The sequence below is a fragment of the Arvicola amphibius genome, chromosome 4, assembly GCF_903992535.2.
Source record: "Arvicola amphibius chromosome 4, mArvAmp1.2, whole genome shotgun sequence".
Lineage (NCBI taxonomy): Eukaryota > Metazoa > Chordata > Mammalia > Rodentia > Cricetidae > Arvicola > Arvicola amphibius.
In genome coordinates, this window is record NC_052050.1 from 108,892,604 (window position 1) to 108,911,154 (window position 18,551).

Genomic DNA, 18,551 nt, shown 5'->3' on the forward strand with positions numbered 1-18,551 from the left:
TAGTGTCTGATGTAAAATACTATCATCAAAATAAACACACAGTAACCTTGGTGTTGAAAGTGGTGGGGCAGGTAGTCGTGATGACGACGGATGTGATGCTGGGAGCTGACCAGACGCTGCTGCACGGATCTTTTCACTTAATCTTTACAACGCCCCGTGAAGTTGGTGGTTGTTTCCATTTCATAATGGGACAGCGTAAGACAGTGGACATCATTGCCAGTAATCCCACCGTGGTTGTCAGTGGATAATTTTCACTATGTGACTGTTCTTTGGTAGGTATTTGTTTTCAAAAGCACCTTCTGGATTAGTAATTGTTACATTTCTGGCCAACTGATCATTAAGAATATTCATAAGAACGAAGAGAAGGAGGTAGGAGGCGGTCCTTCTGCTGTAATAGAACTTTGTTCAGACGGCAGCATTGCCGGCTGTACCGTGTTGGCACATTTCGGGCATCCTTGTCATCCTGAATGCTACAGCTTTCTCCAGATTATTGTGTCCTCCGACACTGGGTGTCTGCTGGGACGCTGCTGAGTCTCCACAGGTGTGAATGCTAACCAATTCTTGGAGCCTCTTTCCTCTTTCTGTCTTGTTTCTTTGTAGGTATGAACTTTACATGGGCCCTCTGATTCCTTTTGTGAACTCACTGTTTTTGTTAGTGACCTCATATTTATTTTGAGTAAAAATCGGTCTTTTTCCCTCTCTCAGAATCGCCCCATACACTTTACTGCTCATTGTCTACCTCATTTTACCTTCTCAACATTTCAGAGCAGGATTTTTTGTGCAAACTCTCAGTTCGGATTTTCATGTGTTGACCTCCTATGTGGTTTTACTCTCTGTACCATCTGCCTGTATTACACGTACTACGGCACTACGCCTGCCCTATGAGATGGTTTGCGAGTCTCAGGCAAGGGCCTGGAGATTTTAAACATACGCATACAGACAGTGAGACAGTGACACGGGTCATCCTCGAAACAAGAATGCCCCTTTATTGTGTTCAGGGGCAGCTTATATAGTGCTCTGGCCACGCCCCAGCTCTCAGGATCTTTCAGCTGCAGATCCATCAAAACCCACTCCTTTGCCATTAGGGTCTCGTGCTCAGAGCAGCTACAAGCTGCTCAGAGCAGAGGAAAACAAGTTGTTTATAGGAAATTCTGGGTCTGGTGGTCCTCAGTCCCCAACACCTACCTTTGGAATGCAAGTTAGAGGGATCCTACCAAAACTCCAAACAAAACACATAAGCATGAAAGCACTTTTTAAAAAATTATTCATTAATTTATGCATGTATGTGTGTGTCTCAGTGTATGTGTGTTTGTATGTGCATCACATTTGTGCAGGAGCACAGAAGTCAGAAGGGCATTGGATCCCTCTGAACAGGAATTGTAATCAGTTGTTAGCCACAATGTGGGTGCTAGGAATCAAACCCGTGTCCTCTGCAAGAGTGTTCTTAACTGCTGAGATGTTTCTCTAACTCCTTGACAGCAATATTTTCTGTGTAATCAAAGAACCAAGAGAGATCAGGAATCCCATTTTGGGGTTATATGGATAACATATATAGAAGTGGTCAGAGAACGCCTTATTGAAAAGGTAGCATTTGAGCAAAGCTTGAAAGAGATGTCAGTTATGCTTTTTTCAGGACATGAAAGGCATTGTGGGCAGAGACGAACCAGCACAAAGGCCCTGAGGCTGGAGCACTCTGAAATGTGAAACAAGCTAGGTCAGTATGGCCTCATATGGGTCTGAGTGGTGACCCAGAATCATCTCAGAGTCATTTTGGGTAATAAAAGGGAAATGCCAAGGCCTTCCTTAGGCCTGTACGCAGCCAAGAACTTCCTGGAGGGAGACCCTGGCCCACATGCTTCCTTGGACATCTCAAGGCTAAAATACATTTGAGACAGACAGCTTTTTCTCTCCCTGATCTTTGGGTCTTGGCTAGTGACACGTCTGTCCTTCAAGTTGTGCTGGCCTGAATGGTTCACTGTAGAAGGAAGCGGCAGGCTGCGTTCCCGCCACCCAGTTCCCAGCAACCGGCTATCTTTACCCAAAATAATTACACGGAAACTGTATTCTTTTAAAACACTGCCTGGCCCATAGTTTCAGCCTCTTATTGGCTAATTCTCATATCTTGCTTTAACCCATATTTAGTTATCTGGGTAGCACCACGAGGTGTGGCTTACCAGGATAGATCTTAACCTGCGTCCATCTTGGAGAGGAGCAGCATGGAGACTCACTATGGCGACTGCCTGAAGCGTCTCTCCTCTCTTTCCCACAATTCTGTTCTGTCTACTCCGCCTACCTAATTTTCTGTCCTATTAAAGGGCCAAGGCAGTATCTTTATTAATAATGAAAGTAACACATAGATATTCCTCCATCATTTCCCCTTTTTCTGTTTAAACAAAAAAGAAAGGCTTTAACTTTAACATAGTAAAATTACATATAACAAAACAGTTATGAAGCAAGAATTACAGTTACAATATTTAAATCTATTTTATCTTTTATCATAACTAAGGAAAGCTGTAACTATCTATTCTTCAACTCCATCAAAGACTCCAGAAGGATATAATATTACCTAAGTAAACAAGAAATATGCAACTTTCAAACTCTAGAAATGACAGAGACAATTCGCTGCCTGGACAGTCACCCAAAGTTCCTCTGTACTGTTGGGGCATCCATCTTCAGCCTACAGGCCCATAAGTATCCAGCAGACATTTCCATGAAGCAGGAAATTCCAAAGACAGTTCAGTCACTTTCTGCTGTGTCCTGCAGAACGTCTCGCAGACTCTTTAATGAATCAGGAACCCCAAAAGACCATCTCACCTTTAGGCAAGTTCAGCAGTCCTCTTTCTGTGGGTTCCTTGTGTCCAGTTTATGCAACAGTCCAGGCAAGAGCAGTTTCTTGCCCAAATGGCTAACAAACTCCATAAGTAGCCTCTTCGATGCCCATCTTCCTCTTGAAGTAGATTGGTGCTGCCAGGAGCAGACGTGTCTCATTGTCATGAAAAACCCTAAGTTATTAAAACATTAAATGCCATATTCTGCAGTCTTTGAAAGATATGAAGAATGTCTATCTAACTGAAATATATCTCTACATATCTAGAAAATCTAATAACATGACTACAAGCTTAACTATTATCAATGATTATCCATTAACAACCTATATTTCCTAATTATACATTACATTTTTAAATGAACTACACAATCACAATACCTTAATCAAGATCAGAAATACATATACATATAACAAACTGACCTTAAAATCCATACCAATGCAAATTATTCATATCTATATCATCTCCCCCTTTAAATGTAAAAGAACATTTATAAACAATATTTGGGAAAATGGGCGCAGTTTTTCTCTCCAAACTGCTTCCTGCTGAATGGGAGCGTTGTTATTTAGGTCTTTCATGGTATAACCTGTCTGCCAGGTTCATCTCAGTCGGCAGTTGAGTGAAGTAATTTTTTTGAGGGTGTTCACAGCAACCTTTCAGGAGGGCGTGGTCTATCATACCATATTGGAATAGAAGCAATCCACAGAGTCTCATCCTCTGTGAAAACAAAAGAAGAAACTCTTTTCCAAAGCATCATGTTCTTAGATCCAAATTCTGAAGTCATACCGTTAAGATGTCCATTCTGGTCTAGCCTGGCAGCCCATATAATGAAATGTCTCTCTGTACTTAGCTCCTTTACAGTCAAAAAAATCAAAGAAAACACAACAAAATACATAATCCAGACTCTCTGTGAATTTTCCATTTTTACGTGGCTTATTTTTACTCTATCACTTTACTTCTTTTAATCTATAACTATCTGTACTCTGTCTCTTTAAAGACTTTAACCTTTTGTTTTAAGGCATTAACTTTATTTTTTATATTTTTTTTTCTTCTCTCAAGCCTATGTACATTTATATGTCTGAATCTGTCCTATTGTGAATCTGTAATTTTTTAATATCCAGGAGCACTTCTTAAAAGGTTAAGCATTTCTTAAAAACTTAAGTTGCGCCACGTAGAGGTAATACGGTCACGCCTGTTTCCAGCCAAGTCTAAACCTTAACTGCGCTGTTATCATGGTAATTACAATAGATAGTTCCTGCCTGAGGTCAGCATAGTTCAGCATGGCGGAGCAGAGCCAGAGCCGCTCCTGTCTCAGTCATTTGGTGCCCCTGAGCCGCACACAGTTCCAGGCACACAGCAGTCCACATTGGAGCCGCACTCAGCATTTTAACTCTGAGATTGAGCATGCGGCACAGAAACTCTTTTCATCCAAGTTACAATCAAATCTGACACGCAGAGCACTGTGCAGTCTGAAAACGTCTCTCTGTATGGCAGCAGAAATCTGCCATGTTCTCCCGCTCGCCTAAGCCTGATTCCGCCATCTGCCCAGGTGCAGACAGGGAGCAGGGAGCCATGGGCATGGTCTCAGAGTACTTTCTTTTCGATCCCGAGCGGGCACACAAACATCCAGTCCATAAAAGCCAATGAAATGCTTTATAGCCAGAGTTTGCACTGGCGGCACAGCACCAGGAAGCCGCGTTTTAAAATGACTCAGCTTTTTCTCTGTCGCTATTGCCGAAACAGGAAATCTCTCTACAGCATGTCCTAGCAAACAGCAAAAAGCTGTGTTAAACTCTCTCTCTCCTTTATTTAAAGCCCTCTCAGGTTTTTAAGTGGATTTAGTCACCACGTTGGCAAATCATTCTGTGCTCCCTCTGAAGTATGCCGTGGCAACCCCTGCAGCAGTATCTTCCCTGGAATTTTTTTGGTCTCTTACCATGGTCTCGTACACTCCACTGTACAATGAAAGGCTTGCATCTTTAACAATACAAATTGGGAATTAACTTTCTGGTCTGTCTTTTGTATGCTGATGTATGTGTACACAGGTGTGCATGTGTGGAGGCCAGAAGACACTTTGTTTCTTGAGACAGGTCTCTCTCTGGCCTCGGGTCATTAATCAGGCTAAAATGGCTGACCAGTAAGCCCCCAAAATCTGCTTGTATCCACTTTTCCAGCAACAGCATATCCTTGCTGTTCCACAGCAGCTTCAACCATTCAGTGGCCACTGAAGATATGGTAGGACTTTTCTGGGAACATGGAATGCTTTTGCAGGTTATCAACACTGAAAAGGAGACAGTCCCTAAGGTAGACAAATATCATGCCACTGCTGCTAGTTAAAAGCTTAGCCATGCATGGCCCATTCTGAGAATGCATTGTCAGGAGATTCTGTTTTATGAATACCATAGTATGTCCTTAGCGTAACCAAGGTGGTATGCTCACTGTATACCTAGCCGTATGTAATACACCATCATCTAAGAGCTCTCAAGCGTCTCGGGTCATCGCGTCAATTAGTGTCAATTAGTGTTGTTGAACGGCAAGAACTGCAGCTCCTGGCTTCCCTGGTAGATTGTGCTGTGTTTCTTTTGGTGGCATAGCTTGATGGCTGTATTTTCTCCAGCTGATGTGGTAGATTCTTACTTCTGAGAAAACATCTAACTATATTCCCTTTCACCCAAGTTTTGAGATGTTATATAGTTGTCAACAGGTATACACAATTAGTAATAAATATATTTCAAGTTAAATGTACTTTTCAGATAGCTATAAATTAATTTCACTGTTAGTACACTATTTTTCTGAAAATACTGTTAAGATTTTTTTCTTATTTTGAGCTTAGAGTGTAACAAAAAGGTTATATATTGAGGTTTTATGAACTGAAAAATTTGCATCTATGGAGTACTCCCTTAAGCCTTACTGGTTCCTTAACCTTCTCCTTCATTCATTCTGATGGAGCTACACTGGTCTAGCATATTCTCGCACATGCTCCATGCTCTAGACTTTAAATTTTTTTTCTGTCTAGAATGCTTTTCATTTTTGGTAAAGCGCAAATGTCACCCTTTCAAATAGGCTTCCAGTGACCACTTTCTATATGAATAAATCTATATACCTATAATCCAAATTTGAATTCCTGTTATCTTTTGGTTCTTTTATTACTAGAGCAAATATTGTCTTCAAGTATATATGATTTATTTGCCTGCGTTTATTCTTTAGTTGTGCTTTGTTTACTGAAATATTCTAGGCACCATACATAAATACCCTTTCTACATTGTTCCCTTTGCACTCTCTTCATGCCCACAGCCCCTTGCCAAGCTCTTTCCACTCTCTGTCATCCCACAGAGCCCCGGAGAAGTAAGAGCTTTCTAAGAAGGCTACTGCTGTCTTTCCACTTGCTGCATCCTTCTCCTACTTGGGATGTGACTCTTTGGTGATGCTTTCCACAACTCCTGACTCTCTCACTAACTACTGCTGTCAGCTCCACTTTGTATTCACATCACAAGACTCGGTTGACATGACTCAATAGAAGGGTGTAATGTCTGGGGCAATCCACCTTATAGTTTCCTCCATTATCGCTAAAGTTTGTTACCAACACTGGCATGTGGCTTACACTTTCTAATCCATTATGACTAATTGAAAAAAATGACATCAGCAGAAGGTGACAGACACATTGCCTTAGATACATTGTCTAGGAAAGACAACTCTAAAGAACTCTTAAACATTGGCTAGCTATGACTTCAGCTGTAATAGGACCCCTTTGACATCTTCAGGTCCACAGACTAGACTGACACAGAATCCTGAAACCAAGACTCAAAAGCAATCTTCTTGGTAGGAAGTAAAGTTAGTCAACATGAATTTTAAAGGTATTGTGAAGTATATGCAAATATGCCTCTGAGAAAGAAAGTGGTATCCTGTTGGCCCATGGTTGGTTATGGCATTTGACAGTACATACAGAGACAGTACAGAATATAGTTCTCAAAGAAATATAAACAACAAATCACTCAGAACTGCCATGCACCTCCAATAGTCACACTCACCTCTAGAAATAATAGTCACCTGATATCATCTAATACTGCCTCAGCATTCACTGTTTGCCAGCCACTCAGCTAAGTGTAGCCTGTAGGCTTTTCATCTAAGAGTCTTAGAAAACAGGCAGAAAGGAAAGCTTGGGGGAGGAGCTGGGCATAGGCAACGGGATTCTAGAACCCAGTTCTTCATGTTGTATGTTAATCAGTTGCTATGGCTAGCCATCTTATAATATACATGTCCTCACTGATTTAACAAATGTTTATCAAGTTCCTGATGATGGATATGTAATGGTTCAGGTACTTAGAATATTTCAGTAAACAAAATACAAGTAAGGAATAAACATGAGGCTTGAGGGAATACTCCATAGATTGAGTCAAGGTTCCCAAATAAGATAGATTATAACTCGAAAAGAGAAGTTATTGTCTGCTTGTGTTGGGCCTTGTATATCATCCCCTGGGATAAGAATTTTTGTCTTGAGTAAGAGTTTTGTCAAGTACACACATTGTTACATTTCTAGTGGTAGGATGGCTAGGAGAGACAATGAAAACACATGGGAAAGTTTTCCATTTGCATTCAGAGGGCATTAGAGAAGACTCTGTTCATTATCAGCAGCTGTCAGTCTTGATCAAACTACAGAAAAATCCAGAAATGTGAAATAAGTCACGAAGGAAGTCAAAACATATTCAAAAGGCATCATTGTGAAACCAAAGGTAGGAACACCACTAGTACAACTCTTTAAATTTTGAACAAACTTTTTTTTTTTTAAAAAAATAAGATTTCCAGACATAATATAGAATGCCTGGTTAATCTCGAGTTTAAGATAAAGTGATTTTTTAAAAAAAAAAATAGTTAAATATATTCTTCCAATATTTGTTAAAGATGTGTACATAAAACACATAAAACACTATTTTGTAATTATCTGAAAGTTAGCCTGTTAGGATGAAAAGGTTCTGGGAAGGCATAGTGATTGGACTCCATTATCTGATCTGGATTGTTGAGAGTTGCCATGGTTACTTGGCTGTGGGAACTAAAGACTCCACATAGCATTTCCTAGACTACAGGGGTAGGGACACTGATGAATTGGCAGAGATCTTAGTTTTAAGAGATTGTCAAGACAAGTAGGGAATGGAGCTGAAATAGACAAGAGGGAGACAGACATCTTACCCCTGGGCGTGTCTAACAGTCACTGTACTGGAGGGGTGCTGGCTGGTGTATTTAGGGGAAAAGAATAGGGTGTTGTCTCTCTTGAGGGCTCATCCAGTCTGCTTTATCATGTATGAACAAGGCAGGGCTGCTTCATTCTTTATTCTCTTCATGCACAGTGGCCCCTGTGTTCTGGCTCTTGTTTTTATTGGGGCTGTAAAAGCATTACAGAAACCCCAACAGTAAACAGGGCTGGAATGTGAGGTCATAGTAACATGAGGTCATAGTAACATGATGTCACAGGGGCCAAATTCTTGAAAGGCTAGGTAGTTGGGCAGAACTGGAGTTAGGTGGAGAAGGGAAGGAGGAGGAGCTTCAGTAAGAAGTATGGCCCTAACATCTTCGGAGTATGGGCTTAGCTGTCAAGGGCATTACGTCATGCATGCGTTATTGCTGGTGAGCAGTCCTGTCATCAAATTGTCATGACTTCTGATTTAAAAGGAACAGTTCCGTGTGGTTCAAGTAATCTCATAAACTGTGGGGAAAGGACAGATTGAAGATGTCTCAGAATGAAGGTGTTTATCCTTGCGTTTCCCCATCTTCTCCTTTTGCTGAGAGTTATTTGTCGTTTTGAAAGAAGACCCAGAAAAGACTGATGTACATAGATTTTACAATCACATCTTTCTTGTGTCTTCCCCCACCTCCGTCCGGCCTCAGAAAGATGGTGTGAGTCAGCTAGGTTGGGCATGAAGCTAGAAGGAAGAAGCAGATGTGTGGCATGAGGACTGTGAGGAAAATAACTAGGATTTTTGTTAGCAGTGTTTTTTCAAATTTATAATTACATTTGAATAAAATCAGTTGATCATATCAACTTATTAGACTCCAGTGCTTGCATGAAGTGATTAATAAGAAAGTCATGAGCGTGTGAGGAATTAACAGTAATCAGTGGTGTGCCGGTGAAGGAAAGTCTTTCTTTGGCATTAGTTTGTACTACATTATAGCTCTGATGTAGAGAAAGACAGGAAGACTTGTGGGAACACAACTCCAGGAAGGAAGTGTAAGTGCATGTGCTTGTGTATGTGTGTATGCATGTGTATACATGTATATATGTATACATAGATGTATGTATATATGTATGTTGTGGTATATTTATATGTAACTTATTTGGTTGTAACCAACATTTTTGGGATATTTTACATTCTATTACTGATGTGGTGAAAACTGAATTTCCCTTAATATGAAATTATTTATATAGATGTGTGATGTTAATAAAATATAAAATTTTCACACAATGATTGGCAGTTTTAACTTTCTACATAGGTTTGGAATGAAATCATTGAAACATTATATTCATTTTCATGATAAGGTTATCATAAGGAAGCAATTTGTTGTTGTTGGCAGGTATTTTCTGTTGGAAAGTGAAGGTGGCTCTACCATAAACCCTTGTTTCCATAGGTCCATTTTTGTCTAGCTCATTGTTTGCTGCTGACAGTGCTTTCTATTTGGACTTGAAGGTGAAAATAGTTACTGTGGGTTTGGTCCTCCTCCATTCTGTGCTCTGAACTTGCCCTGTGGTCTCTGCTGGGAACAAGGAAGCTGACATGCGCAGGGAACCGAGTTTTCACGTAGGTGGATGTGAAAGGCAATGGGACATCATAGCCCCTGCTCTCTACTCTCTGCTTCTCTTAGAGCAGCTTCAGATTCCTGCAGAGCGAGTGCTGAGGAGGAGTTGCTATTTAAGGGAAACAGTCATCAAATGTCTGACAGTTGTTAAATTAAAATTTTTATTAATAACTAACATTTTGGTAATCAAAATCTATCCAGGGTTGGTGGCACATGCCTTTACTTTAACCCCAGCACTTGGGATACAGAGACAGGAGGGTCTTTATGAGTTGGAGTCCAGTCTCCTATAGTATGTTCCTGGTCAGCCATGACTACATAATAAAAGCATGACTCAAAATTAAATGAGTAAATAAATAAAATGTTAAAAATGAAATACTGAAACAATTTTGGAAAGCCATCTCCCACTGGAATTTTAGCAATTTCCTGGTACTTGACTACAATTCTGAGGAATGCAGCAACTTTAATACAGGGATTTTTGCAATATTGTGGGATGAGACATGTTTGTAAATACTTTATAAAAAAACAAAAGATAGCCGGGCGGTGGTGGCGCACGCCTTTAATCCCAGCACTTGGGAGGCAGAGGCAGGCGGATCTCTGTGAGTTCGAGGCCAGCCTGGTCTACAAGAGCTAGGTCCAGGACAGGCTCTAAAAAAGCTGCAGAGAAACCCTGTCTGGAAAAACCAAAAAAAAAAAAAAAAAAAAAAAAAAGATAGCAGTTGAAAATCAGACATGTATAAAAGATCCACTTAGAGGTATAGGATAGAAAAGACAAGTTCAGGATTGAATTTACTGTATGAGTACAAAAGCATATTGGAATACGCTTTATATTACAACTGACATTTAAGAAGTTATATTTTTCTTATTCTCATGTTATATATATACATATACATATATATATATGAAATATATCCACAGTCATTTAAATGGGATGCTAAAATATACATTTTTTACTTATCTGTGTGAAGTCAGATTTTTTTCAAAATACTTCAGTCAAAACAATAAATTAAGAGGTTTAATCAATAGGTATTTTTGAGGGTCTTGCTGTCCTCTAAAAGCTAGCCAGCAATCTGTAAAAAAGTATAAATCACCTAATTTTATATTATTAGAGAATATGGTTTTTAGCAAAAAAATATATATATGCAAAGTAATATACTGAACATATTAAGGGCTCTACATTTTATGGTACATATTAATAGATAAAATTGACACTAAACAGAAACTTAATGGAGTTCTCAATACTTAAAAATAATAAATAATAAAATAAGTCCTAAGATGGAAACCCTTTGATTTAGGATTTAGACCAGTGATTTCCAGTCTGTAAGTGGAGAGCCTTTGGAGGTGTCACGTGACCCTTTTAGAAGGATCACTTAAGACCGTTGGAGAACACAAATATTTACATTACAACTTTTAATAATAGCAAAGTTACAGTTACGGATTAGTAACAAAAATAATTTTATGGTTGGGGTTACCACAGCATGAAAAACTGTATTAAAGGTCACAGATTAGGAAGGTTGAGAACCACTGCCTTAGGCAATTATTTTTATAGTCTTTAGAAATCTAGTGCCTGAATATTTTTTATGAAATATTTAAATAAAACACAATCTTATTTAAATGATTGTATATAGTTTATTTTACAATGCTTCAATAACTTCATCTATTATTTCTGTTTTGCTATACATGAAAAAAAATTCTATTTTCTTTCTTTTTCTTTCTTTTTTTTTTAAGTGGTGGCCATAGCCATGCTGAGGTGAAAACACAGCCAGATGCTCATTCTGAAATGGGGAGCACGGAAATTCTGGAGAAAGAGACCACAGAAAGTCTCAGTAATGGTACTAACAGCAACGTGGAAGCAGCTAAACGATTGGCCAGACGCTTATATCATCTAGACAGATTCAAAAGATCAGACGTTGCAAAACATCTAGGCAAAAAGTATGTTCTTAAGACTGGTATGGGTCTGAAATTTTTTTTTGTTTCTTTTTTTTTTTTGAACAGTTGTCATTTCAATAAACAACTCTCCTCTGTTTCCTTGCAGTAATGAATTTAGCAAACTAGTTGCAGAAGAGTATTTGAAATTTTTCGATTTCACAGGGATGACGCTGGATCAGTCTCTCAGGTATGATGAAACCTCACTTCTGTTCTGCCTCGTTTCCGAGTCACACCTTCTCAGCAGAGGAAGTCCTGAGCTCTGCTTGCAGTCGGACTCCTTTTGTCGTCCCAATTCCATTTGCTTTGTGAGTTTAGATGAGACTGGGGCCTACGCAGAGAATAAGAGAGAAATAAACATGAACCGATATTCTGCATGGAATAGTAAACTAGAGTCTGTAGAACATAGGAGAGTATGACCTGAAATCAAATCTGAGGGAAAAAAAATCTCTTATGAGAGTTTCTTTTTAATTTTTCTATTACAGTAAAAATATGCAACTAAATTTCTTATCTTAACCATTTTAAGGGCCCTGTCACTGGCAGTAATACATTGATCGAGCTGAGCAACTGTCAGTCACTAATTTCTTTTACTCTGCTTCTCTGGGAGCTAAAACTGTACCTGGTAAACACCTCCCCGTTTCCTTAGAAGCCACTCTTTTGACTGTGCTGACTACTTTATGTACCTGGCCTCAGGCAATATTTGGAGGTTTTTTTGTTTTGTTTTGTTTTACTTATTAGGTATATTAGCCTCAAGGTTTATATATGTTTTAATTCATCACAGGATTTCCTTGCCTTCTTAAACTGAGTAATACTCCACTGTACAGACATAGCACTGTTTTCCTACCTACTCATCGATCAATGCTTGCTTGAATTCCATCCACAGTTTATCTATTGTGACTACTTCTGCAATAAACAGGCATACATGTCTCCTTGAGACCCTCCGTTCAATTCTGTTGAATAAGAAGTTTGGAGTTTGACAGTTAAAAAGAATACTGACTATAAAATTAGAGGTCTTTGTCCCTTAAGTATTTACTTAAAATAGCAAGTGCAAAATCTTTTCAGATTATATTTTGTTATTAATTCTTGAATGGAATAAAAATAGCTCAACCAATATAATCTACAGAATGTATCTGTGAAATATAATATCTACTATCTGATAAGTTTTTCAAATGAAGGCCCACCAATACTCATTTTTCACATTTGAGCTACTAAACATAAAATCTAGTGAGCATTTAATCTTTTGAACTACTTTTAAAACATGTGAACCTCAGTGAGTTCTGATCATCTAGTATAATCCCTTAATTTTGCAAGTCAGACAGCAGAAGCCTGGGCAGTGAAGTGAGGTTTGTTATACTAGAGTAGTTCCTGCTCTCCTGCTGCTTGCAGGCTGTTGTTATTTAATGAAAACGTCTAAGAGTAAAGGGATGAGTTAGACCTTGGCTTTCTGCTGTTTTATGTTTATACCAAAAGTTGTAAAGAAATAGTGATCAGTGTGGGTTAGGATAATAAAGTACAAATTCTAGTAAGAGTAAAAATATTCTCATGAAAATCAAGTTTATTATATGTACTTTATGATAGTAAGAGTCTTAGAAAAATTTAAATGATTTTTTTATAAGTAGCATATTACTTGATATAAGGAGCAACTTAAGATTATATTTTCCAGTTTTCTTCCTCATGAGTCTATGATGATGTGAAAACAGCAAAATAAATTAACCCAGATCTGCTGTGTGCAAAGCAGACAGGTGGAGGTTACATCACTATTGAACCCTGATGTGTGGGTTTTAACACATAGCTAGTATGATTGTACAAATGAGTCATAAATGTCTGTCTTTTTCTTTTTAATATAATTGATCTTTTAAAAAATAGCACTTGACAATCACAATATAAATTGCCTGCCTTTTCAGGCTTTCTTTGTGTGTTGGTGTATCTGTTCTTCCTGTGACATTTTATAGAGGCTTATTTTTCTCCCTCCTTCCCCCCTCCCTCCCTCTCTTCTCCCTCCTTCCCCCTCTCTCCTCCCTCCCTCCCTCCCTCCCTTCCTTCCTTCCTTCCTTCCTTTCTTTTTCTTTTTGTGCATGTACATATAGGTATAATATAGAAAATGTTTAGGGGAGTGCACACCTGCATGTGGTAGAACCAACGTGGAAATTAGAGGACACTCAGTTTTAGCCTTCCATTTTGTTTTTGAGGAGGCTTCTCTTTTTGTTTCTGCTGCTACATGGAGTTCTCTAGGTTAACTGGCCTGTGAATTTCTGGGCAGTTCTCATGTCCTCAACTAATTCTAAGATTATAGGTGCATGCTACCAAATCTCACTTTTCACATAAAATACGGATTCACATCCTCAGGCTTGTGTGGCAAGCTTTTACCTGCTGAGTCATTTGTCCAGCCCACATTTTATAGAATTTAAATTTCTATTTGTTTATATTGAGTACCATCTAGTGAATATTTTAGGAAGTAGAGAAAAAGGACTAGAGGATGCTTTTTTATAATTATTCCCTTACATTTATCTAAGTTAACTGTTAAATACAAAAGATGAAAACTGCTTAAACATTTCTCTTCCTTATTATTCTTTCTCAGGTATTTCTTTAAAGCATTCTCTCTTGTGGGAGAAACCCAGGAACGTGAAAGAGTATTAATACATTTCTCCAATAGATATTTTTATTGTAATCCAGACACTATCACCTCACAAGGTAATCTAATGGAAAGCTTGCAATTTTATGACTATGATTATTTTCTTATTATAAAAGTTATATTTTATTGTAAAAATGTAAGAAGTTATATTTAATTTGCCTTCTCCTAATTATTTAAACCCAAACTGGAATCATTAGTTTCTTTTCTCATTCTTTCCCCTTCATTTTAGTTTTTTATGGCATCATCTTCTTAAGGAATATTTAATAACATATTTTGTTCTCTTAATTTATTCTTTTTAAAAATTCATAGTATGGTGGTATTCTTTATTTATATTGTCTTCCTATGTTCAGCTTTGAACGCTGGGATTTTATGTGCAAAGTAGTTTGTGATACATTATTGGTTTTCTTACTTCTTATATGTCCTATGTCAGTGGAGTTTCCCTGTCCTGACAGCCTGCTCCCAAATAACTGGCAGCCACTTCCCAAATAACTGACTCAGAGACTTAATATAAATTATAAATACTTGGCCAATAGCTCAGGCTTGTTACTAGCTAACTCTTACACTCTAGCCCATATTTCTTATCTATTGTTTTTCACGTGGCTCATGGCTTGTTACCTCATTTTCTACATGGCCTGCTTCCTTGGTGGCTGGCATATCCTCTGACTCCGCCCTTCTTCTGCCCATCATTCTCCTAGTTTGGTTGTCCTGCCTTTAATTCTTGCCTGGCTACTGGCCAGTCAGCTCTTTATTAACCAATGAGAGTAGTACATATTTACAGTGTACAGAAGGATTATTCCATAGCAATCCAGTCATTATACTTCTTGAAATCAGTGTGTTTAGCTCAGATTTTCCTTTTGCGTATTTATGTATCTCTATGGAGACTTTCCTGAATCTCAGGTACTTTTGTTTGATATTAATTAAAATCTTTAAAGCTGCCTTTCATTTATGACTTTAGTGAACTATAAGTTTGTTGGTGGTACTGTTTTTACAGAGTAATATAATATTTAACAACTATTGACCTACCCAGAAGGAGATACTTTTTCCATTTAAAATACAGTAGCAATGCACAACTTCAAGTTTTAAGTCAGGTATATTCCCTTTTAAATGGAATTACAAATTTATTAATTGTGGAATAAATTGATGTGGACAAGGAATAGTAATTATCTCAGACTAGAGATTGATAGTAACCAAAGTCCTTCCTCACTCCAACCCTCCAGGCTGTAGCTAGTCAGTTCAGCATTTGATCATCAATATCACATTTTTATGTGCAAACTGATACTTTGTGGACTGATTGTCAGTTCTGTCATTGGGTCAGCATCAACTAGAGAACTGAAAAAGTGGAGGAGCCTTGTTTCCATTACACCTGCAAGTCAAGGGGAAGTTAGCATGCCTGGATAGAGCAGGGCATGTGGGAGTGCATGGACGTGCTCTTGAGGAGGGTTGGGTGTTGGCTGCTGTCTTACAATAACTCCAGGATCTGCTTCTGAACGTGTGATAAGCAAATGGGATGGAATAAATATGCTGTGGGGCATGAGTGACTAGAGAGACCACCCACTAAACTGAAGCATGTGCTTTCGAAAACAGACTCGCTTTCCTATGCATTTGGCATAAATTAATAAGGTTTTTCACTTCCTCTAAAACTATTATCCTCTGCTATACTTGGGTTAAGAATTAGGAAAGAGAAACACTAACTGATATTTGAAGGTAAGATGTTTAACTCTGCATATAAAGTAAGAAGATGAAAGTGATAATCCCATTTAAGTTGGAAATGTTATTTCAGGCTTTGCACCACATTTTCCTGAATATTTACTTTTTTAATCCTCCTAGATTATTTCAGTGTTTTACTTTTGGCTTTATCTAAACATCCTAGAAAGACAATACAATCTAAATGTGATCTTTAAAGAATGTTGCAAAATATGTCTGTTATTAATTATACATCTTGAGTATTAAATGATTCCTTCTCACATTGATACCATGTGCTACAGAAAATGGAGAAAATACAAATAAAACAGAAATATGTGTCATGATCCAGAGATAGCTTTGTATTTTGATATATTCTAGAAATATTTACATTCAATAGGATTATACTGCACATGTTTGTCATATGACTGATTATCAAGTATCTTTTCACTTAGCCTATATTTCTATACAATAATTGTAATGTTCTTAACATTACAAACTTTTGTTTCTGTAGAGTTATATTTGTCTCTCATTGTGAGCAATGTCTGACTCTGTATTCTTGTATTTATGTAGATCCTTAGTTGTTTCCTTAGTGTAAAGCCACAGAAGAGTCGCTGTGTTAAATGACTCTGCTTCATGGCTTTGCACATGTAATACCAAATTGCCCTTCACAGAGGAGGTACCAATTTACTTGTCATTAGAAGGGTCCAACTCTTTGGAAGTTCTTGCTACTTATCTCATCCATTTTATTACCCTCCAAACAAAGTTGTGTGTGCTGCAGCTGTGCATATGCAGTGTTAACAGTAGACCCTGTTTTTGCAGATGGAGTCCATTGCCTCACCTGTGCTATGATGCTGCTCAACACAGATCTGCATGGCCATGTAAGTGTAGGTTTGTGATGTTGTCTCATAGGATCTGCAACGTTGCAAGCTTGTCTTTGAGTTTGTGTTCATACAGATTTTTCTCTGCCCCTCCTTGCCTTTTTCTCTAGAGCATTTCAGTAACGTGTGGATAAATATAAATTTTTCCAAGAAAGAAATATCCTTTTCTTTCCACATGCTAGCACAGAGAGTAATTTTAAATACAATATATTTTGTAGGTACCTGGTATAGTTTCAGTGTGTAGATTCCATATCACCTTTCTCCACCAGATGGCAGGCAGAGGCTACTTGTTTTGGATTTTGTTTTGTTGTCTTCTGGTTAGACAGGTTAGTGGCTGATGTACATTGTTGGAAAGATAATAGAAGTTAGAACTGAAATTGCCATTTTTAAGTGTTACTAGGTATAACAATTCAGTCTTTTCTGAATTCTTCAACTCACCTCTTATCTAGCTAAAATATCAAAATAAAACCTAACACAAAACCAAACTATCTCATCTTCTGTTTAAAAGATGTACATTATACATTTATGAACCTGTATGAGAAATGAAACATTTCATTTTATTTTAGTTATCCACTTCACATTTGGAAAATGAGAGTATTTTAAGTAAATATAAACTAATCTATATTTATTTAGGACAAAGTTCTAGGTTCATGTATTTCGAAGGAAAATTTCAAGTTTCTATGTAATTAAATATATTAGCCCTTGACTTAATATTTTTTACTTAGTAATTTTAGAAACTATTTGAAAATTACTATTTAGCAGCTGTTCCATTATCCCAAATATTCCATTATCTTGATACTATAGAGCTCCTTTGTAAAGAGTTAGTGTGGGGCTCTGTAGGACCTTTAAATTGATCCTATTCAGCATGAAGGAGCCTCTTTACATTGGATGTTTTTGAAGTTCCAGAAACATAAAATAATTGTGTATCATTTTGATAAGAAATATCTTCTAATGGAAAAAATGTGCTAATATTTTATTTTTGTTGGAAGATGTTGAGGTTCTCATAAAATGTCTATAAAAGTTCTTAGATTTGGGAGACATTTCTTTTGCATTTGGATTGCTTTTTTAAAAAGATCATAATGCTTTAATAATACTTTGAAGTTAGCATAAATCTTGCTGCTCATAATAATTTTAAATAAAGCAGCAAGTATGGATATGATGACTGATTTTTATTCGGATAACCTGCTGTGGTTGAATGTAGATGCACTGTGGACCTCCTGGTGCCTGGAACCACAGCTGCAGAATCACAAGGGTAGGGCCATCTGTCCTGATCCCAGCCTCAGATCTCCTGAGGGGATCCAATAAAGCATCATGCATTGGGCATGTGGCACACTACTGGAATTCCGGAAGTTGGGAAACCAAGGTGGTAGTATTGGGACTTTGAGGCTGCCCAGCGCTCCATAGAGGTGCCATGCTAAACAAAGAAGTGAGCAAACACTCAAATCTGCCTTTCCTTTGATACCAGGATGCAAGAATATTCTAATGTTGCCTTTAGTTGTGCTGAACGTAGATAATTAGCAGTTGCCTAAAGTATCATGTTAGTGATATAAAGGGGGAAATTGTAATGACAGTAAATCTCTCTGGATCATCTGGGTTGTATTTTTGGTGGTAATTAGTTCTCAGCCTTGGTTGAGTGTATAAAAGTATATACTGTATACTTAGGGTTGTCTAGTGTTTATGTTTTGTATAATTTCTTTGTTATACAATGCATACTGTTATAAATCTGTGGGATGTATAGTTGCTATGATAAGCGCTAACCATATGAAAATGTGTTTTTCTCATCTTTCCCTCTGGATTCATTTTAAAAATAAACTTTCCTTCTAG

General features: G+C 37.8%; 1 protein-coding gene across 3 annotated transcripts in view; it reads left to right on the forward strand.

The window, feature by feature from the left end:
• The window catches only part of Psd3 (pleckstrin and Sec7 domain containing 3), a 548,735-nt gene that overhangs the window by 315,372 nt on the left and 214,812 nt on the right, over nucleotides 1–18,551 (forward strand). For all 3 annotated transcript variants that reach the window (XM_038324926.1, XM_038324929.2, XM_038324927.2), the window contains 4 exons: nucleotides 11,337–11,540; nucleotides 11,644–11,724; nucleotides 14,113–14,225; nucleotides 16,669–16,727. In XM_038324926.1, coding sequence (XP_038180854.1) covers nucleotides 11,337–11,540; nucleotides 11,644–11,724; nucleotides 14,113–14,225; nucleotides 16,669–16,727 — 457 coding nt within the window. The remainder of the gene's footprint in view (nucleotides 1–11,336; nucleotides 11,541–11,643; nucleotides 11,725–14,112; nucleotides 14,226–16,668; nucleotides 16,728–18,551) is intronic.